We start from the raw sequence: 22,247 nt of genomic DNA, 5'->3' as shown, positions 1-22,247 counted from the left end.
GGCGCGTGCCACCATGCCCGGCTAATTTTTTGTATTTTTAGTAGAGATGGGGGGGGGGTATCACCATCTTGGCCAGGCTGGTCTTGAACTCCTGACCTCGTGATCCACCTGCCCCGGCCTCCCAAAGTGCTGGGATTATGGGCGTGAGCCACCGCGCCCGGCCTGCTTGATGGTTTTATCTTTGCAGTAGAATGCATTCATCCCAAGGTATACATCACAGTTGTATACTAATTTTCATCTTGCTGTCTAAGGTACTCTCCAGTACTCTCTTGGAGACATCCTCTCTAAGTCTTAAGGAAACTGAAATGTACACAAAGCAACTAGTATAGAGAACACTAGTTGATGGCAGTTCAAGAATGTGGTGATGGGCAAGTGATGTGTGGCCTGTAGGTGAGTGGAAACATTTTGGCTCTGATGGATGAGAAGGTTGTATCTGGGCCTTCTGTGTAGAGTAGACTGTCATTTTAAAATCAACCAAAAAATATTTTGCCGAACTGAGACTATAAAGTAGCAAGTGGTATGATCAGGTCTTGTGAATTTTCCATAATTTCCTCCAAGAGCTGGATCCTCGTTTCTTCCAATTGCTTAGCAATGCTTAGAAAGACAGTGATATAATGAATTTTCTTTGATACTAAGCGCAAATTTGTTTATGCACAGTGTATAGGAAATGGAGGACAGACACCCAGTATTGGCCGACATGCATCTATTATGAGCTCTGTAGGCAGTATCTCCCCATCCTGAGGTCAGTTCTATAAGGTAGGTACTATTTATGTCATATTTCAGATGAGAAAGACGCTAAATACTTTGAGCCCAGGGAGGCTATTCTTCCCACCCCATCAGTAGTACTCAGCATGGAAGCAAATTGAGACATTCATTGCCTTCCTCCAGACGTTTCCTGCAGCTCAAGCTAGGATGCGATCCCGAGCTCATTCCCGGGGAACCCAGAGTATTAACAAACACCCTAAGTGGTAATGATATAGACGGGGAAACTGCATTGGAGCAGGTCAAGCAGCAGCCGACAGCGTTAACCTGTCAGCCGTGGGCGGAGGCGGTGCGAGGCGCGGGCTGGTCGGAGCCGCGCACCACGCCCCCCGGCCGGGGTGGAACGAGGACAGGTGCTGCCCTCCGGCGGCCGCGTCGGCGCAGTGCAACCCCGCGCCGCGGCTGCGCAGTGCCGCCCTCTGGCGGCTCCGCTCCTTCTTCCCATCGGCCTCGGCTTGCGGGCCTTTCAAACATGGAGGAGCGGGAGCGGGGGGCGAGGTCGGCTCGCGCCGCGAGTCCCGCGCGCCCGCCCAGCCCGCGGCTGGATGTCAGCTCTGACAGCTTCGACCCGCTGCTGGCGCTGTACGCGCCCCGCCTGCCTCCCATCCCCTACCCCAATGCCCCCTGCTTCAACAACGTGGCGGAGTACGAGAGCTTCCTCAGGACCGGGGTCCGGGGCGGCGGGCGCGGGCGCGGGCGGGCTCGGGGCGCGGCCGCGGGCTCGGGGGTTCCCTCCGCGCCCGGGCCCTCAGGCAGGACTCGCCGCCGCCCGGACGCGCCCGCCCCGGACCCCGAGCGCATCCAGCGTCTCCGCCGTCTCATGGTGGCCAAAGAGGAAGGGGACGGAGCCGCAGGAGTGGGCCGGAGGGGTCCCGGTCGAAGCAGGAAGGCGCCACGCAACGTGCTCACGCGAATGCCCTGTGAGTCCGCGGTCTGGGCGGGAAGCGGGGCCGCCGCCGTCCGGAAGCTGGCGGCCGAGGGGGCGTCTGCGGGGCGGCGGTGGCCGGGCGCGGGTCTGCACGGATTGTGGGAACGCCTTGGTGGAGATTTGCGGGGATCATCAGCGACTGTGGGGTGGAACTGCTTCAGTAATGTGGGTAATGACGGCGTGGGGAGGGTCCCTCTGAGTAAGAAAAGGGGCTGTAGGAGCAACAGAGGGAGAGTGGTGAGGCTGTAGTGGTGACAAGAAGCCGTGGGAAAGGTCTGTAGAGGTAATCGGGGCCCATGGAAGGGTCAGAGGTGATGAGCCTGCGGAGAGGGTCTACAGGATTGATGGAGGACCTAGAGAGGTGGCGGGGGCTACAGAGTTTGGGGGACATCAGAGGGACGTCTGCAGAGGTGATGAGAGGTCTTAGAGACCACAGTGAGAGGTAAGGCAGGGCGGAAAAGGAGACGTGAGGGGAGAGCACAGCCAATATTAGGGGAAGGAGAGTATTTGGTCAGTGGGATTTGAGGAGGATCGGATGGAGTGTGGGGAGGTTAACCCCTGTACATTGACAACTCCGTCTTGAGTGCGATAAGCAGAAGGGCTGCAGGGTCTTGATAAACATATGTTCACATTACTAAGTCACAAGTGCTGAAATGCAGCAGGCACAGAATGCCACTAAAACACAGACGCTGTTTTACAGCCACTCTGCCTGGCTGGGTGCAGGACTGTGTCTCTCAGGCTCATATTACAATATGTGCAGATTATTTTAAGTTCTAAAGGTGTAAATGGCACAAGGGAATTTCTTGGAGCCTCCTAATAGATCCTTAGAGTAAAGCTGTAAACAGCAGAGGCTCTAATGTGTGATTAAGTCTTGTATAAATGGAATAAAAACAGCCTAGGGTTATCTCTTTTGTCATCTGGCAAGCAGTTCTGACATCTGCCCTGTGAACACAATGACCTACTTAGCTATTCAAAGCATCTGTATCCTGGTAATTCAATTGTTACCTTATTAAGTCACCGCCTTTTGGATGGAGAGGTGTGCCAAGCAAGGGACTGATTTTCTTCCTTCCTAGAAATTTGTTTATTAAGAGAGAAACATCCTGAAACGCTGTGTGCTGTTATGTGTGCCTTTGCTGGATGTCTTACCATGCCACAGCATCCCTGCCCAAGCTAGGATTTACCCCGGCTTGCTTGCCCGGCTGTAACACAAAGACAGTATGCATGTTCTCAAAACGAGAGCAGTTTGGGGGACCTTAATTTGCCTATGCAATTGGCCACCATTAGCTAGTTGAAATGCACTCCAAGTCTCATTGCAACATTTATTTCTATTTTACCAGTTATTGCGTTGCTACCAAGATTATCAAGGGAAAGGAATATTACTGTGTATTGCTATGTGGTGGGTGGTTTTGGCCTTCCCTGTAGAGCACTTCACTGTAATGATATGACAGTGTGTGAAGACCAGCTTTGTCAACTTCTTGTGATTAAGTATACCCCTGGAATTAAGATCTCAGAGAATGTGTCCTACATACTGAACATTTGCACCATGGCACTGCAGACAGTTGGGTGTACATGAGAGACAGGTGTTGACGTCACACAGAGTTGACCTTCAGGAAGCAAGAAAACAACAGAAACATGGGTGAGGATTGGATTTATTCAAGAAAGAGTTCCTACTTGAGGGTGAAGGGTGAGAGCGGGGTGAGAATCAGAAAACTAGCTATCGGGTACTATGGTCACTACCTGGGTGACAAAATAATTTGTGCGCCAGACCCCAGTGACACACGATTTACACATGCAGCAAACTTTTCATGTACCTCCTGATCCAAAAACAAAAGTTGGAAGGGAAAAAGAAAAGAACTAGGTGTATTTTATATGTATGCCACAGTTTTAATTTAAAAAACTATATATACATATATATATATATACATATATATATATATGCCTACTCTAAACCCTGATTGGATACAGTTGCTCAGAAAAATCAAAATATAGATACCAGTAAGATAAAACTATTTGTGGACATATACAAATGCTCTCTGGAAAAAAATGGCTATGCATTTGAGAATGCTTAATTCTTTGCAAAATATTTACATAAAATGTAAGTTACATCAGGCCGTAACAGCAAACAGAAGCTTTGTTAGGTCATATCATCAATGAAACATAATGAAGAATACAGGAGGAGCTACATTTTGTTGCTGACTTTAAAATGCTGTATTTCATCAATTCAGATCCAAGTTACCCATCCAAGTTCACAGACAGGACAGTGTGGAAGGAGTGCAAAATTAAGTGTAATGGTGTTTTAACCATAAAATGTTTCACTTTGTATCTCTGTCATAGAATCTCTTTGAATTCCCTTGTGGAGCAGTCCTATTCTTTTCCTTGCAGTAATAAAATTTTAAAAGTAGCCAAGCACAGTGGCTCACACCTGTAATCCCAGCACTTTGGGAGGCTGAGGTGGGCGGATCACTTTAGGCCAGGAGTTCAAGACCAGCCTGGCCAACATGGTCAAACCCTGTCTCTACTAAAAATAGAAAAATTAGTTGGGTGTGGCAGCATCTGTCTCTAGTTCCAGCTGCCCAGGAGGATGAGGCACGAGAATCGCTTGAACCCTGGAGGTGGAAGCTGCAGTGAGCCGAGATCATAGGGACATCATAGGGATGTCTACAGAGGTGATAAGATGTCTCAAAAAAAAGTAATAATAAAAGTATAGGAGGCTGTTGCAATACTGGGAATACTAAAGAAAAAAAGAAAAAGCATAGGAGGAAAGGTTTTTCATAATCATTAAGCCTAAGCCATCATTGATTCCACATTTTCTCCATGTAAAGAACTCAAGCACAAGCTCTACTTGCAAGTGGAATGTAATTGCTTTTCCTCCTTTTTAATATTGAGGCGCCTATAGAGAACGGTAAGACAAGACTAAAGAGCATTATCATCCTCTTTTCCACATAATTCTAGAGTCTATATTTCTCCTTAGTATCGCAGCACCATACCTGATCCACAGTGGTTTTGGTTTATAATTATGCTTCAAGCAAGCTTTTTCTAGGTATATCTGTCACTGTGAAACGAACTGGTGTATTCAAGCTAACATCTTGACATTATAAAGCTGTGAGAAAAAGTGTTATCATTACTTTGTTTTAGCTACAAGTGTGTTGGTGTGCAGCATGTGCCGGTATGAACAAGTGTGTGTGGTCAATCCAAAATGCATGTGACATGCAGGATTTGACTTCTAGACCACTGTCTAGGTGAATGGCTTGTCTCCAGTTCCAAATTCAGTTCTCCTGCAGGGAGCCTACACACTCCTTTTACTCGCACACGTCCTGCTGAGAAGGATTTCAAAACAAACCTGATTTATTGGGCCTCTGACATAACATCACGATTGGAAATTTGTTCGAGTCCTGTTGTTGTAGTTTACTTTGATTGCTGAAATAATTTCCCACAATATGGTGTCTTGATGTTTTCATTTTAATAAAGTGATATTCTTTGGATAACTTTGATTTCACTACCTGCAAATAAAGAGCAAGAAAATAAGCAAAATCAAGAACATCTGAGCCCTGCATACAGCAGTAAAGTGAACTCTCAAGTTTGAACAGCATCTCTGTTACACAGAGGTTGCCAAAAGTGCATGAGTATGACTTACATAAAACCGAGAACAGGGGTACTTAGGCTTCAAAAAAGGCCAAGCTTAAAATTCAACCTTGTCACTTTTCTCAGCTCATTGCAGCTGTCTCCAGTGCAACTAAAGAATAGCCTCAGATGATTTCTGCACCACACTGCTCTGTGTGTGTGTGTGTGTGTTGGCCAGTTTGACATAGCATCACAATAGGGAAGACACTGGTGTGCCTTTGCCAGGTAACTGATTTTAACATTGTGCTTTAAATCTGTCATGGCACCCTTCTATAGAATGGCAACTAAAACTATTTTCAGAGAAAAGAAAAAATATTTTTCTATTGCAGACTCATAAGGTGACTGTTACAGTTTGTGGTTTCATTTCTCTGGGCCCTTAGTAGGTTATGGAATCTGGGGAGCTGCCTATGCCCTAATGAGCTAATAACTTTGTATATTTGGAGATATATATGTAGATACAGTTTTGTCCTTAAATTTTCTTTGAATAGGTGGTTGTGGAGGCTAAACCAACTCCATCTTGAATGCTAATCCACCATGTTGATTTCTGATTAAACCCAATTCTGGGAAGGCCTCTAAGATTTCCAATTTATCTGTTGTTCCTTGTGTAAGAGCATGTACTTACTGTAGCTCCTGTCCTTACGTGAGAACAACCTTGATGTTAACTTACTTCAATTGTCGTACACATCCCTTCTGAATCACCCTTTCCCTATAGCATATAAGCCCTGCGTCGGGGGGTCATGGCAGGGGGATCCACCATCTTGTTTTGCCGCCACCTGAGACGACAGACATGGCTTCTCTTCCTACATTCCTATTAAATATTTCTAAGGAAAACAAGAGTTCCCGTAAGAGGTAAGTTTTAGGTCTTTAAAGAAGGGCATGATTGAGAACAGTTATTTTAAAATCAGGCTGTGATGGTATAATTTACATGTAGCAGGAGAAGGAAGAGTGGAGCTGAAAATGACCTGGATCTGGAAGGGTGTGGCAGTGGAGAAGGGGATTGGAAGAGTAACTTTCTCCAAAGATAAGGCATGTGCTTTTTTGTCATATTTTGTCATAGAAACCTGACACATCCATTTGGAGCTTGTCACAGAGATGGCTGGAAAGAAAGTGTGCGCTCTGATTCAGAATGGGGAGCTCACTTTTGCCTTGGCGGTTTGCTCTGATAGGTGGTGCTAGTGTTGTACTTTTGATCACACACAAGGAGAGCAATGCTTCCTGAAATTACACCTTATTAAATCTTTGGAAGAAAAAAATTAAAGCTACACATTTGAGAAAGACCAATTGAAAGACCTGAATTTGCCATCTATTTAATTAGAATAAGAGACTGTTGCTAAGATACTTGATTGCCCTTTCTCTCTGTTTTGGAGGTGTGGAAAAGAAGTAATGTCCCTGTTTTTTTCCAAGTTAGAAAAAAAATAGTCTTTCCATTCTTTGTGTAAACACATACATCTGTAGGGCAGTGGGCAGTATATATGTATGTGTAGAAAAGGAAATAATGCAGGCATGTGATCAGTTTCTAAGAAATTGAATTATTGGGACTTAGTCCTGAAATAACTCTACAAGTTAACTATCTTAACCTCATTTTATGAATGAGGAAATTTGGACCTTAAAGAAAAAGTTATTCACCAGGGTCACACAACTAGTTATAATGACCTGAAAGTTGTTTACAATGCTTGATTTAATACGGCCTATAACACATATGCACACACACACACAGACCCTTAGCTAGCAAATGTACAAAGGACTTTAAAATACTGCTAGAAGAGAGGTAAATGGTGATGGTCAGACCAAAATTCTCATGGTCTTTTCCAAGGTCACTGTTTCATGTTGCTTCCAACTCTGACTTATTCCCAAACCTGTAATCTGAGATAAACTCCTCCTGCCAGTCTGCTAAGTCATTTTCTTCTAAGAATCTTTTATTAATTTATCACAGCCGTCGTTTATAAGCCAGTCTATGACAGAGGGATAAGATGGCTTCAGGAGGAACCAATTTAGTTTTCCAAACTGAAGTGCAGGGCTGTTGTTCTCCTTTATGCCACTAGAAACAAAGCAGGAGAGATTTTTCATTTGTTTACTGTCAATGCCAAATCTCTATATATCCAGACTTCTAAGACCTGACCAAAAACAAATAAACTTTCTACAGAATGTTGCCTTGCAAACTTGGGAAAGACTGAGACTGTGTATGCATGAGAAAGAGAGATTGGGGGGCATAGTGCGTGCCTGTAGTCCCACCTACTCAGTAGGCTGAGGTAGAGGAAGCGCTTGAGCTGAGGAGGTCAAGGCTGCAGTGAGCCGTGATTGTGCCATTGCACTCCAGCCTGGGTGACATAGTGAGACCCTGTCTCAGGAAAAAAAGAAGAATGTATGGTTTTCTTTGGGGAGGTTTTATATACCATAGCCAGCATATTGTGAGAGCTGAGTTAACATGAAATAATAAAAATAAAATTCATCTTTGCTCCCACGCTCTGAGAAGAGAATCCTTCATAATAAAAGCTGAAATTTATAGTCCCAGTATTCTTCCCATAAATCCTTATCCTGCTCTTTTCATGTGATGCTTATTAGTAGTGTCATAGGAGCCAGATACTCAGCAGGTGCCTTTTACACCGTCAGGGCTTGGGCTACAACCAGTGCTTTTCCTCCCGGAAACACTAGTGACTCCAGAGAGCTTGTGCGTGGAGTAGCTTTGGTGGCGTCAAAGGCCTTTCTTTCTGACAGGATTGCACGTGTTTAAGGGCAGAGTGCAGTTTGTTTCCTTTGAACATGTAAACAAAGCTTTTGGTTTTTTGGAAGACTCAAGCTGGGTATGTGATTCATGAATTGCCTTAAGGCACACAATTGAGAAGGATCTTGCTGTTGATACATACATTTTGTGTGTGTGTTTTTCTCGAGACGGAGTCTTGCTCTGTCTCCCAGGCTGGAGTGCATTGGCAAGATCTTGGCTCACTGCAACCTCCACCTCCTGGGTTCAAGCCTCCTGAGTAGCTGGGATTACAGGCGTGGGCCACCACTCCCAGCTAATTTTTTGTATTTTTAGTAGAAATGGGGTTTCACCATGTTGGCCAGGCTGGTGTCAAACTCCTGACCTTGTGATCTGCCCGCCTCAGCCTCCCAAAGTGCTGGGATTACAAGTGTGAGCCACTGTGCCCGGCCATTTTTTTTTTTTTTAATGAGTGTTACTCTGCTGCCCAGGCTGTAGTGCAGGGGGAGGATCTCGGCTCACTGCAACCTCCACCTCTGGGTTCAAGCCATTCTCCTGCCTCAGCCTCCTGAGTAGCTGGGATTATGGGTATGGGCCACCATGCCTGGCTAATTGTTGTATTTTTAGTAGAGCCGGGGTTTCACCATGTTGGCCAGGCTGATCTCGAACTCCTGACCTCAGGTGATCCGCCCACCTCAGCCTCCCAAAGTGCTGGGATTACAGGTGTGAGCCACTGCACTCGGCCCACCCAAGAAGTTTTTAAGTGATAGTTCATCTTAGAATCAGCGACATCGTAGAATAAAAGATACACTGGTAGTGAAACATTTGGCTGATATCAATACATATGGTTTATCCTCATTCTGTTGGAATCTAGTCTTGTGTCAGTGTGTGTTGACCGCACGAGCCATGTTGCCCATTGGACCTTCCTGTTCCAATAGTGAGATTGTCACTCTACCATGGGCCTCATGTTGCTGGCTGAAGTTGGGTGGTCTTGGCATAATTCTGGGAATGAGGGCAGATGTTAAAACTGCCCTGATCTTCTCTTGTTTCAGTGCACGAAGGCAGCCCTCTGGGTGAACTCCATCGCTGTATCCGCGAGGGGGTGAAGGTGAATGTTCACATCCGCACTTTCAAGGGACTTCGGGGCGTCTGTACAGGCTTCCTTGTTGCATTTGACAAGTTCTGGAATATGGTAATTAAGCCTTTCTCACAGGGCGGGAGAGCCTCCCACAGATTACATCTTCTATATATTTAAAGGACCTGAGTAACTACATTAAGCAAAACCCAAAAAATAACTTCTCAGAAGAACTAGAATTTTTGCATGCTTTTGGGCAACAACAAAAAAATGTCTTTTTATTGCTTCCTTCTCCTTAAGGCAGTGGCTCTTAACCAAGGTGATTTTGTTCTTCCCTCCCGGGAACATTTGTCAATGTTTGGAGACATTTTATTGTCACCACTGTAGGAGGGGATACTACTGGCATCTAATAGGTAGAGGCCAGGGTTGCTGCTAAACAGTCTGCAGTACACAAGATAGTCCCTCAACAACAAATAATTATCCAGTCTGAAAAGTCATTAGTGCCAAGGTTGAGAAACCCAGCCATAAAGACCAGTTATTTTATTGGTTTAGTAACTTTTAGTTGATTTTCTACCAACCATTCTTTCATTAATTTAAAAACATTTATTGACTTCCCACTTTGGCTGAACCCCATGCTAGGTGCAAAAGTTTCAGAAAGGAACTTGCACTCTGCAGTACATGGGAAGGTAAATAAGGATAGAGGTGAAGCAGACATCAGTAAACAAAGCATTTTGCATGATGTCTTTTTGGTTTTTTTTGAGACAGAGTTTCGCTCTTGTCGCCCAGGCTGGAGTGCAGTGGCGCAATCTCGGCTCACTGCAACCTCCGCCTCTTGAGTAGCTGGGATTACAGGCGCCTGCCACCATGCCCAGCTGATTTTTGTAATTTTAGTAGAGATGGGGTTTCACCATGTTGGCCAGGCTGGTCTTGAACTCCAGACCTCAGGTGATCTGCCTGCCTCAGCCTCCCAAAGTGCTGGGATTACAGGCATGAGCCATTGTGCCCGGATGCATGGTGGTTTTATAATGAGGGAGTGTGCCACACTTCCTAGCCTTCTAGAGGCTTACTGTCTTTTTTTTTTAGACATTTGTAGGAGAGAAGCGATATGTAATAGCACAACTATAATTTGAAGTGGTTAAGAACCACCAGGCCACGTGCGGTGGCTCACGCCTGTAATCCCAGCACTTTGGAAGGCCGAGGCAGGCAGATCACCTGAGGTCAGGAGTTTGAGACCAGCCTGGTCAACATAGGGAAACCCCATCTCTACTAAAAATACAAAATTAGCCAGGCTTGGTGGCACGCATCTGTAATCCCAGCTACTCAGGAGGCTGAGGCAGGAGAATCGCTTGAAGCTGGGAGGCGGAGGTTGCCGTGAGCCAAGATCGTGCCACTGCACTCCAGCCTGGGTGACAGAGCAAGACTCTGTCAAAAAAAAAAAAAAAAAAAGAACCCCCAGAGCTTTCTGGTGTTTCTTTTCCATTTGGTCTTCTGTCTCCAACTTTCCTTTTCCCTGTGCTTCATCCCCATCCATGCATCCTCCTGGAAAAGAACAGTAGCTGCTGACATATATTGAGTTCCTGCTGTGTGCCAGATACTATACTGAGGGCTTCATATGTTACCTCAATGAATGAGTTGTTCCATTTCACAAATGAAGAATTGAGTCTAGAGAGATTGGAATATTGCTCACAGATCACACCGTCAGTAAGTGGAAGTGTCAAACTTTTTCCTCGGTCTTTCTAACTCCTAAAACCATGTTTTCAACCATTATGGAATTTGAATCCTAGCTTCACCACTTGGTAACTGTGTGACTGTAAGCAAGATAATTTCTCTGAGCCTCAGTTTTCTCATTTCCAAAATGTAGGGAAAAATGTTTTATTATGATAGTTTTACCTTTGAAGGAAAGAATTGAAGAGAATGTATTAGGCGATAGTGGTGATTATAACAGTACTGTCAACTTGTATTTGTAGGGTGATTTACACTTTTCAAAGGAATTAGTCTTATATATCTCATTTGGTCCTAACAGCTGTCCTGTGAGGTTGCTCTCGGTGATGAGAACTCACCAGCAAGTCTGTGTGTAACCCTGGTTAATTTCTGTTAATTGCTTTCATAAGACATAGAAACCGAAGAGGGTAAAGAAGCAGTAGTGTTCCTCAAAGTGGGGTCCGAAGCCATCCTGCATCAGAATCACCTGGGGCTTCTGGCTGAAACAAAAGGTTCCTGGGCTTCATCCCAGACCTACCAAAATAGAATCTCCAGCAGAATAGCTTTGGGTTTGTATTTTAATAAACCTCCTAGATATTCTTGCACACTGAAATTTAAGACCTTCTACCATGCAGTCATAAAGACCTTTACCATCCGTAGGTGAAACCCATCTTATGTGGTGATAGCAGCTTAAAAATACTACACAGAAGGTACCAGGTGTCACCATTTTCTTCTGCCTAGGAGCTGAGTCACCGGTTAAGTGTAGTTCTGCTCTGAATAGATGTTATTCTGCCTTTTTTTCCCTGAAAAAGCTATACAAAAAATTTTTTAATTCTGTCTAATGTTTTTCCTTTTGGACTGTTCCTCTAGGCACTTACTGATGTGGACGAGACCTACCGAAAACCTGTCCTAGGCAAAGCATATGAACGGGATTCTTCACTGACTCTCACTAGGGTAGGCAGTTTCCCCCTGACCTCCTGAGTAGCCATCATGCTTTCCAGCTTAGGAATTGAGATCCCTGAGTCCAGTGACTAGGATTTCCTAGAGAGAAATCTCTGTTGCTATAAACCAGCTGTGCCTGTACCAAGGTCTTCCTTAGTTTCTCTTTTCATGCTTCCAGTGAATCTCAAGTGAGTCTGTGCGTGTAACCTGCATATTATTTGAGGAGCAAGTTGTCTCTTACAACACTTGAAAGTCTTTGAGCTTTATACCACAGAAATAAGCCTTTTCTCTTGACATACGTATTATCTGCACTATAGTTAGAAATAGGAAGTTTATGGCCAGGCGTGGTGGCTCATACCTGTAATCCCAGCACTTTGGGAGGCTGAGGCGGGTGAATCATGAGGTCAGGAGATCGAGACCATCCTGGCTAACACAGTGAAACCCCGTCTCTACTAAAAATACAAAAATTAGTCGGGCAGGGTGGCAGGCGCCTGTAATCCCAGCTACTTGGGAGGCTGAGGCAGGAGAATCGCTTGAACCTGGGAGGCGGAGGTTGCACTGAGCTGAGATCATGCCATTGCACTTCAGCCTGGGTGACAGAGTCAGACTCTGTCTCCAAAAAAAAGAAAGGAGATTTATTACTAACTTTTAAAAAATTGCAAAGCAAGGAATCCACAGAACATAATTAAAGAATTTGGTCTTTTTCTGTATGTTGAAAGAGGGTGATGAAGGCTAAAGAGAAGGCTAATATTTATCATTGTTTTCTTTATAGCTATTTGATCGACTGAAACTTCAAGATTCCTCCAAGAAGGAAGCAGATTCTAAGTCTGCAGTTGAAGATTCCACTCTGTCTAGATACTCACAGACATCCACTTGGAAGTTGGCTTCAGTGTGGGGAAGAGGAGACACTGACCGGGGCTCACACAAGCGTTCCCGCTCTGTCCCTTCTTCCCTGCAGGCCTCTGCAAGGGAGGAGTCCAGGTCAGAGCTGTCAGGGAGGACTACACGGACCGAAGGCTCCAGTGTGGGAGGTACCTTTTCCAGGGCTACCACCCTTTCCAGAAGCCAGTCCCGTAAGAAAAAGCGAAAGCCCAAAGTGGATTACCAGCAGGTATTCACTCGACACATAAATCAGATTTTCATTCGAGGCGAGAATGTCCTGCTGGTTCATCTTGCACAGTGACCAGCTCAGCCTGGGCTTTGGTTTTTAGAAATAAAATGCATGAATTGCTGCTATGCTGTATCCTAGTATCCCAGTGAAACTCTGAGTTGGAATGATTCCCTCTGGTCCTGCATAAGCAGAGGACAGAGCAGGCTCAGCCCCCTGGAAGATGAGCTCAAGGGGAGGACAGGCCTTGGGAGGGCGGGCATTTGCATTAATATCAAGGCAAAAAGCATACATAGATACATGCATCTGATTTGGTATCGTGATTTACTTCAGACCCTGAAACCAAATATCTGATCTTCCATTAGACTTAGGGGTCACAATATGAGTGGAACTTACTTTTTAGAGATTATAGGGGAAAGAAATCTCGAAAAGAAGTATTGCATGTCTAAAAGCTAGTGCCCTGAGTACTCATGAATTCGATTCCAAGAGTAGCAGTGTAAGTTGCCTTGGAGCCCTGCATTCACATCTTGTAACTAACTTTTGAATTTTGCCTGACATGATTCTCTCTTGATGAAGAAATGAAATGTATTGTCTTTGAAAATCTACAAGATCTAGGAAAGTTACCAACTTATGTAGGGGTGGAATTTGGATAGGTGGTATGCCCATAGCAGCCAGCAACAAGTGTTCTGTTTTCATCCTTCTTCTTCTTATGGAAAGGAATACAGGACCTCTTCAGTCTTCCCCTTACCAGAGGTAGCCTCTGCAAATGGCATACCAGATGGGACTCTAAGATGCTTGTGTGGTGGCTTCTTGTCCTTCTCTTTGACTTCTGTGGCATGGTGCTAGTGCATGTACCCTGTGGTATTGCCCCTCTGTCCGTAGTGTGAACTGTCCTGTGAACTTTATGTCAGGAGACTGTGACCTTCATGTCCAGCTTCAAAGAGTTCTTCATGAACTCAGTAATACACATCACATGGCTGAGAGTCCGCTTTCCAGGCAGGGCCAGCATGTGTAGAATATCTTTCAGAATGTTCACCATGAAACAGGGGTGGTAGATGTATTCCCTTGTGTCGGGCCAAAGAAGTTCTTACAAAGTACAGTGGGTGGTGTCTAAAGGGACACTTTACTCACAGCCTGGCTTGAGTAACAGGAACACCATAGCACCCGCAAATACTTCTACTTGAATCATACTCTGTGCTTTTTCAATCACTAATGCAGAATAGGCTGCATCTTGACACAGACTGTTAGGCAATATTGATTTTTTTGTTTTGTTTTTATTTGGTTTTATCTGAGATAACTCATGTTCAAGGTGGGAATAAGAAATAGCCAACTAGTTAAAATGTATGAAAAGAAAACTTTCCCCTGCTGTATTTGTTGTGTAACATAAATAAGCCTTCTGAGAAGCAGGGTGAATAAAGTTTAGGGAGCTGGGACACCTGGTCCTTCTGCTAGCTGGACCACTGGCTCATCATGCAATGAAAGGTGAGCAGATTTAACCCCTCTGTGCCTCAGCTTTTTCCCCACAGACACCTACCTCACAGGGGCATTGAGACAAAAATTAAAGAAAGGCATTTTACAGTCTCTAAACATGTTTAAGTGCCATGAGTAATTTTTCCTGACTCTGTTTCATAGCTTTGTAAGAATTCTGTGTCTTATAAGCAAGGCAGGTGCTACATAAAAAAGTAATCTTAGCTGGGCGCAGTGGCTCACACCTGTAATCCCAGCACTGTGGGAGGCCGAGGCGGGTGGATCACGAGGTCAGGAATTCGAGGGCATCCTGGCTAACACGGTGAAACCCTGTCTCTACTAAAAATACAAAAATTAGCTGGGCGTGGTGGCGGGCGCCTGTAGTCCCAGCTACTCAGGAGGCTGAGGCAGGAGAATGGCGTGAACCCGGGAGGCGGAGGTTGCAGTGAGCCGAGATGGCGCCACTGCACTCCAGCCTGGGCGACAGAGCGAGACTCCGTCTCAAAAAACAAAATAATCTTAGGGGTCATAGTTATGATCCTGTTGTAACTATCTTCAGAAGGCAACGATATCTTCTGGAACTGTTCCATATTCTGTTCCTTCCGCCTAAGGGACAGTGGAAGTTCTCAGAAGAGTATCTTCAGGAAGAGGAGAGTAACTTTTTTTTTGCTGCTCCCGCTGTAATCCCAGACCTCACCCTTTTCTGATCGTTATCAGAAAGAATCCCCTACACCTTTCAAGGGGTTTATATGTAGCACCAAATGGAAAATGAGCATCTAAAAATGACACATCCCAAAAGGGCAATCTGTAGAAGTTTGTTGTTTGTTTACTTGTTTTTATTTTTAAATGCATTGTAAAGTATACTCTAGAGCCAGATCAGATGCACTAAAGTTTATGGAGGTTTCAGGTTACAAACTCAAGTGAACAGTAATCTTTGGAAGCTGCCAGTCTAAATTCTAAATAGTGTATCTGAAATCTCAGTTCCCAAAATAGTTGTCTTGTTTAGTCATCAGGCAACACTGCATATACCTGTGTGGCTGTCCTCACCTGCCTGTCCTCTCCCTCAGCTAGAATGATGTACTCTACTTTCCCAATAAGGTAGAAATTTGGAATCAAAAGGAATATAATCAGTTTTCATTCATTCCACTGCCTAGTTAAATCTAACCTGATTTAAACATATGCCGTTTTTATGTTTACATATAATTTTCATATAGCCATATAAGGGTTGATTTACCATTTTTTGCCTAACATGACAATTATGGCTATGAAAAATTATGTTTGAACTGTGTATGATCTATTTTATGTGCTATACGTTCCCATTTGTTTGTTTGGTCTGGATAGTGGTTCTGGAATGAATTCTATCTAGTAAATGTGCTGTTTTGTATAAAGCATGATTATTACTTTTTAACAAAAGTTCATTTTTACAGATTACTCCCTTTTCTTTCTCTTTCTTTCTTTCTTTCTTTCTTTCTCCTTCTCTCTTTCTCTCTGTCTTTCTTTCCTTTTTTTTTTTTTTTTTGGTGACAGAGTTTCACTCTTGTTGCCCAGGCTAAAGTGCAGTGGCATGATCTCGGCTCACTGCAACCTCTGCCTCCCAGGTTCAAGCGATTCTCCTGCCTCAGCCTCCTGAGTAACTGGGTCAGCCACCATGGCTGACTGATTTTTTTTATTTTTAGTAGAGAAGGGGTTTCACCATGTTAGCCAGGCTGGTCTCGAACTCCTGACATCAGGTGATCCACCCACCTCGGCCTCCCAAAGTGCTGGGATTACAGGCGTGAGCTACCCCGCCCAGCCCCCTTTTCTTTATTATTGAAGATATTGTTGAAAAGAAAGAAAAAATAGGTCCCAATAGTATATGTGCTACTCAAAAAATGTGATCATTTAGGACATTATCACAAGTTGCTATGGAAATAACTGAAGGCTTCCTCAGGAGAAGGAAAGAAAATGAGGAAAGTAATGGAGTCCGCGAACTCCCACCAGCTCACCTGAGGGGAGCTCAGTGCAGCTGAAATACTGAATACTGAAATACTAGAAACCAACAAAACTGGTTTCTAGTATTCTCCAGGGATTTGGGCTTGGGAAACTTGGTAAGAATAGTATTTATTTTTGAACATTCAACTTCGGCTCTTCAAAGTAATCTTTAAACGTGGGAATATGTTTTCAAGACAATTCACAGGACATACTTAGGTAGTTGGTGAGGTCTTGTCAAAAGTATCTACCTTTGTTAGATAATAACAAGTGACTAAGAAAGGGGAGATATGGTTTTATGCTCAAAACAATTTCATGTGCCATTCTTTGTATACAGAGGTGAGTCTTTTACTCTCCCATTAGTAGAACTTGCACTTTGGGCTGTCTGCTCTAGTATTTGGGAAGTGTTTATGCTTCCTTCCAGAGACCATCTTATGATCAGAGGCAGGATGTCTGTGAGATGATTAGCCAGAGTTAGCAGTGTCCAGGGAGAGTGGCTTTAGACCAGTCAGTACCTTGCTCTTTGTGCATTGTGCATGGTGCATGTCAAGTCAGGAAGCCAAGAAACCGTTGGCGTTAAAATCTAGATGCGTAGAGATCCTTGCTATGAGTTGTGGATAGGAGTGGCTCCATCTATCCTCGTGGTGAAAAAGTCCAGGAGCTCCTTTAGAGATTGTCAAGTCATGAGCGATGAGCTGCCCTTAATCCTCAGACGCCTTACAAAAATTGAGAGGTACCACTTCTACCCTTTGAGAAAAAAGAAATAGAAGCTTACTTGCTTCAGAATGGATATTTATATTTCTGCTTGCACCATTTCCATAGCAGCTGACAAAGGCAAAATCATGAAATAGAATCAGTTCTATAAATTGCTTCTTTAAATTTTCTCTAAATTTTGCCTCTAGGAAAAAATTAAAACTATTCAATGACAGCTAGCTGTCACTGGTGCTACCCCAAAGCTTTCCAATCTTTTATGTATTTTTTATGAATGAAACTTGCTGTAGGAAAGTCAAGGTTCATGTAAGAGTATTGTGGTGTAAATATAATGGTTTCACAGCTGTTTGAATTTTTCTTTTCCTGTGCCAGATACAGAATGCAGTCAACCCTTTTTCAGTAACTTATGTTCACCAGTCTGTGCTTTTCTTCTCCCAGAAGGCTTTTCTTAGTGGTTGTAAGTGCAGGAATCCTGGGCCTGTGTTGCAAAGGTGGGTGGTCTGTCAGCGCTTTCTGGCAAATTGAGTTGATGGATTTAAGATAAGCCTTTGGGGTTCCTGTCAGTTTTCTGGCCTCTGAGGAAGGGTTGGGCCTCCTTCATTCTCAGTATTTTGAGTATTTTTCAAATGTTTGTACGTTATCTTGCACTGCTCTAATAAAAATGAAAGCTCTCTGTCAATAAATGGTTTTGGATGGTTCGAAGATCTGGGGGAAGAAAAATAAGTACACCTGAGACCTTCAGTTAGTCTTTTATTTATTTAGAATAAAAAATAGTTTGATAACCTACCAGAGTTAGTGCTTCTTTAAAAACACTCCCGGGAAAGATGGGGACTGTCCCTTAGGAAAGCCATAAAAGTGATTCCCAATACTTTGCAATTGCTTTTGATTTTTAGTCCTTTGGAACAAATGTGTGATGTTATGTCTGATGTTGTGTTTTTAGAGCTGTGAAAAGTCTGAGAAATTTCAAGGGGTATTATTTAAATGATGATTATCTGGCTGAATTATGTGTGAGCTAGAATCTAGGGTAGCTGTCCACTTCTTTTTCTGTTGTCCTGACAGTAAAGCAAATAGTAAGCCATGTCTTGAAAGTGATTTGCTTGTTTCATACTGACATCTAAAGACATCAGCCTTCTCTTTGGCAACCCTGGGGATACTCCTCTGTACCATAACTTATTAATGTTTTTTTAGACAAGGCTAAACCGAATGACTCTACCTATCTATACTTTCACTGCTCATATACCAGCTGCTACAAGAAAAACATGATTTGTAAGTTTGTCTTTACTCCTAATTGCTAAATTAACTGAAACCCTTCCTGTCTAGGGAGAATTGCTGCTAGTAACGTCAGTTTGCAATGTTCAGCTTTAGATATGTGTCGTATGGGAGTCTGAAAACTGTAATAAACTGTATTCATATCCTGGCTGCTTTGTCCGCTGCTTTTGGGGGGTGGCAGAGAGGAGGCAGGGGAGTCTGTTACCAAGTGAAGACCTGTCTAGAAAGTTAAACCATCTCAAGCCTTCTGCATTTGCATTATTGTAACCTTGTACCTTTTCTTTACCAAAGCCCACACATCTAAATCACCACTCTTGCCGGGCACGGTGGATCACGCCTATAATCCCAGCACTTTGGGAGGCCGAGGCAGGTGGATCACCTGAGGTTGGGAGTTCGAGAACAGCCTGGCCAACATGGTGAAACCCTGTCTCTACTAAAAATACAAAAAGTAGCCAGGTGTGGTGACGAAGTAATCCTGGCTGCTTGGAAGGCCGAAGCAGGAGAATCGCCTGAACCCGGGAGGTGGAAGTTGCAGTGAGCTGAAATCACGCCACTGCACCCCGGGTTGGGCCACAGAGCAACACTCTGTCGAAAAGAAAAGAAAAGAAAGAAACAAAAACAAAATTAGCCGGGCGTGATGGCGCGCACCTGTAGTCCCAGCTACTCAGGAGGCTGGGGCAGGAGAATCACTTGAACCCGGAAGGCAAGGGTTGCAGTGAGCTGAGATCGCACCACTGCACTCCAGCCTGGACAATAGAGCAAGGCTCCGTCTCAAAAAATAAAAATAAATAAAATAAAAATAAATCACCACTCTTGAGGTAGCTTTTTTCTTTCAAGTACTTGAAGTTCATGCTTAGGATAGGAACTTGGCCCACATTCTGAATTCTCTCTTCTAAGCTGCAAGCAGTGGTCATTGCCCTGTGAATTTATTCTACCTAATAGCTCACTGGCACTGGTTCATTCTGTTGGTGATCTGCGGAAATCACCATTCATCCTGCTCCCCTCTGAGTGTTTCACCACATTTGGCAAATCGATCTTCACATTCTTCCAGAAATGTTTGAATTTGCCACCAGCTTTCCACTGTGCATGTACAGGAAGGTGTGCTGCCCCAGATTGGCCGCATTGATTACCTGATCTCTTCCGTGTGCTTCCAGAACTGAATCGCCTGGTAAGGAAGACAATAAAAGTCACACTTCCTCTTAGAGGGTGAAACCTCAAGTTAACTGTCAAGACCCAGCTTCTCACTTTAAAGGATCCAGTAACTTGAGCCCAGCTGACACACATGAAATTTCTAACCGCTGCAGTGGAGAGGGAGGCAGGACTCATGTGCTCTATGTCTAGTCCTTGCTTGTTTTAAATCTCAGATACTTCTGATTAAATGAGAATGTCCTCATTAATCAAAATAATGACAGAAGAGTCAGCTAGCTTGACATTGTAAATGTACAGTGACAGTTAAATGTTGGCAGAGAGTGGAGGCCAGTGGAAAGAGACACATCGATCACTCTCCCTGTGCTTCCAAGATAGGAGTGGCAAGCAGAAAAAAATGCCAACCGTTCTCTCCTTGGTTGTAGATGAAGAGTTTTCAGTCTGCTCAGTTACCACTAGGTGGCAGTGGGTTAAAGAAAACTGCTTACCTAGAGGTCCCAGAAGGACTTAAGTCTCTAGGTCTCCAGTCACTGCTACAATTTATCCTTAAATGCTCACCAGTCAGGACTGAGTTAATTAAGGAAAAACAAGCTATAATCAACCTAAGTGGCAATATAAACGTTTCTTTTCAATATTGAATTTACCTGATTCGAAGCTCGGGAAGCCTGCCTGATGGCGTTCAGGTAGTTAATGTGCTTGGGGAAGAGTGGCAAAGAGGGATTTCTCAGTGTCTGCTGTTTTAAGGGGTCTCTCACTACTCTTCCATCCTGAGACTCCTCATCTCAGAAACTGTCAACTCCAGCCAGCCTCTCCCACCTGCTGGCAGGGGATTGCCCTGGGAAGCCTCTCTTAAAGCCCTTGTTTCTTAGCAGCTGTCTCACTTTGAAACAATTCAGTTCCACCCAATGTTGCCTGAAAGCCCATTTGTGAGAAAGGTTGCAGCTCTCTCACGATTCTATGGCCAGAATTGAGCCTCCACTCCAAGATCGTAAGCAAATATGCTCTTGAGCCAGAGGGAATTTTATAATAAACAGAGGAAAACCTGTTTTAGGTTGAGATACTGGGGGGCAGAAGTGGGGGGTGGGCAGTGCTAGCCAGACTTCCAGCACATCACACCAAGACCTTCAAAAAGGCTTTCCCTCCCTACCTCAAGCATAATTTATCAGGAGCCTATTCCTGTGGTGTAGAGGAATACAGTATGTGAGATAATAAATAGATACTGGTCTTCAAATGTTTAACTAAAAGTAAGGTTATAACAAAGAGCCACTTTGATCCTTGGCAACTTGCACCACATTTCACTTAGTCATGCTGTGTGAAGAGGCAGAAAACAGATCATGCGATAAGAGATACCGTCCGTTTATAACATTTCAGCCCTGCATTAAACATTACATGCATTAGCTTGTTCAGATACCACCATGAGAGGAAGACTCTATCCCCTTGATATATGTGAGGAAACCAAAGCTCAGAGAGGTTATGTAACTTGCTAAAATCTCTCTGCTAATAAATAGTGAATTCAGCAGTCTATCTAGGTCTCACTGACTCTTAAGTTTATTGCCAGCCAATTGCACATTTAAAATATTAGATTTCTCAGACATTAGCCAGAAAATTTTGAGAGTAAGCTGAGCCATCTCCCTAAACTAATCAGAAATCAGAGAGCTGAATTAAAATGCAGCGTGGCTGGGCGCAGTGGCTCATGCCTGTAATCTCAGCGCTTTGAGAGGCCAAGGCGAGCAGATCACAAAGTCAAGAGTTCAAGACCAGCCTGGCCAACGTGGTGAAACCCTGTCCCTACTAAAAAATACCCGCCCCCCCCCCAAAAAAAAATAGCCTGGCGTGGTGGTGCATGCCTGTAATTCCAGCTACTCGGGAGGCTGAGGCAGGAGAGTTGCTTGAATGTGGGAGGCGGAAGTTGCAGTGAGCTGAGATCGTCCCACTGCACTCCAGCCTGGGTGACAGAGCATGACTGTCTCGGAAAATAAAATGCAGTGTGGTGGTTTACTACAAGTGTCTAGTCTCTTCTAATTCACGCTGCTCTTTGGCTGGGAGTGGGCACATGCACCCAGGGCTTCCTGGCTTCTTAATAGAACCAGGGAGGTGAGCACCGCCAGGGGCAGCAGGCCAGCTGTGGCTCTCAGAAGAGTGGCTGCCAAGCGAGTGCTAGGAGGCCTTTGCACACTTGTTAGTTTGGTCCTGGAAGGGGTATTGATCCCATAGTCTTGTTGAAAAGAAGATGAAGTGACTGGTGGTCTCCCCAGCTCTTCAGTATGCATTGAGAAATGCACTCACCATCCCTTTCCAATCTTCCCCAAGACTTGGGAAGGATGCTTTGTCCCAGCCTTGACTACTAAATAGTCTAATTAAAGAAACTCTTCTCAAGGCTAAACTATGGAAGTGCCTAAAGCTACAGAAAAAAAAAAAAGAATATTACTTGAACGACTGTATCTTTCTCCTAAGAGCTAAAGGAGGCATTTGGCAAGCTGTCTGTCCAGCTTGTTAAATTGCCCTTCAACTTGTATTAATTTCCAAAGGATGGGAATCCTGGGAGGATCCCGAGCTCTTTCACTTACTACCTCAGGAAACTCCTGATCCCTAATATAGGGATAGTACCACCTTCTTCATAGGTTTGTTGGTATAAAGTACTCAGCCCATACAGCAATCACCTAATATCATTTATGCTTGATGAACACGCTGTGCCATGCTCACGGCTTTCTTAACTTCCCTGTGCTTCCATTCTGCGTCCTGAGACCAGACCTGGCAAACAGATAGACAGAGCTGGACGTTTTCCTCCTTTTTTCCCAGCAGGCAGGTGTTTGAAAGATTGTTTCTAGGCTTCCTGAGTTCTCCATGTTTC

At 44.3% G+C, this 22,247-nt stretch overlaps 1 protein-coding gene across 3 annotated transcripts; it reads left to right on the top strand.

The window, feature by feature from the left end:
• The first annotated feature begins 85 nt into the window (after positions 1-85).
• Positions 86-18,659, top strand: LOC116273265 (U7 snRNA-associated Sm-like protein LSm11). 3 transcript variants are annotated; one of them, XM_031662217.1, is made up of 6 exons: positions 86-1,682; positions 9,062-9,201; positions 11,656-11,739; positions 12,500-12,838; positions 18,170-18,247; positions 18,542-18,659. In XM_031662217.1, the coding sequence occupies exons 1-5, from the start codon at positions 1,235-1,237 to the stop codon at positions 18,242-18,244; spliced, it is 1,086 nt and encodes a 361-aa protein (XP_031518077.1). In that variant the 5' UTR covers positions 86-1,234; the 3' UTR covers positions 18,245-18,247; positions 18,542-18,659. The 3 variants fall into 3 exon arrangements, with proteins under 3 accessions (XP_031518077.1, XP_031518076.1, XP_031518078.1); XM_031662216.1 differs by lacking the exon at positions 18,542-18,659 and having other exon boundaries at positions 88-1,682; positions 18,170-18,398; XM_031662218.1 differs by lacking the exons at positions 18,170-18,247; positions 18,542-18,659 and having other exon boundaries at positions 88-1,682; positions 12,500-12,963.
• Positions 18,660-22,247: the final 3,588 nt, after the last annotated feature.

Source organism: Papio anubis, unplaced genomic scaffold (assembly GCF_008728515.1).
Source record: "Papio anubis isolate 15944 unplaced genomic scaffold, Panubis1.0 scaffold490, whole genome shotgun sequence".
NCBI lineage: Eukaryota > Metazoa > Chordata > Mammalia > Primates > Cercopithecidae > Papio > Papio anubis.
This window is presented reverse-complemented; position numbering and strand designations above follow the sequence as displayed.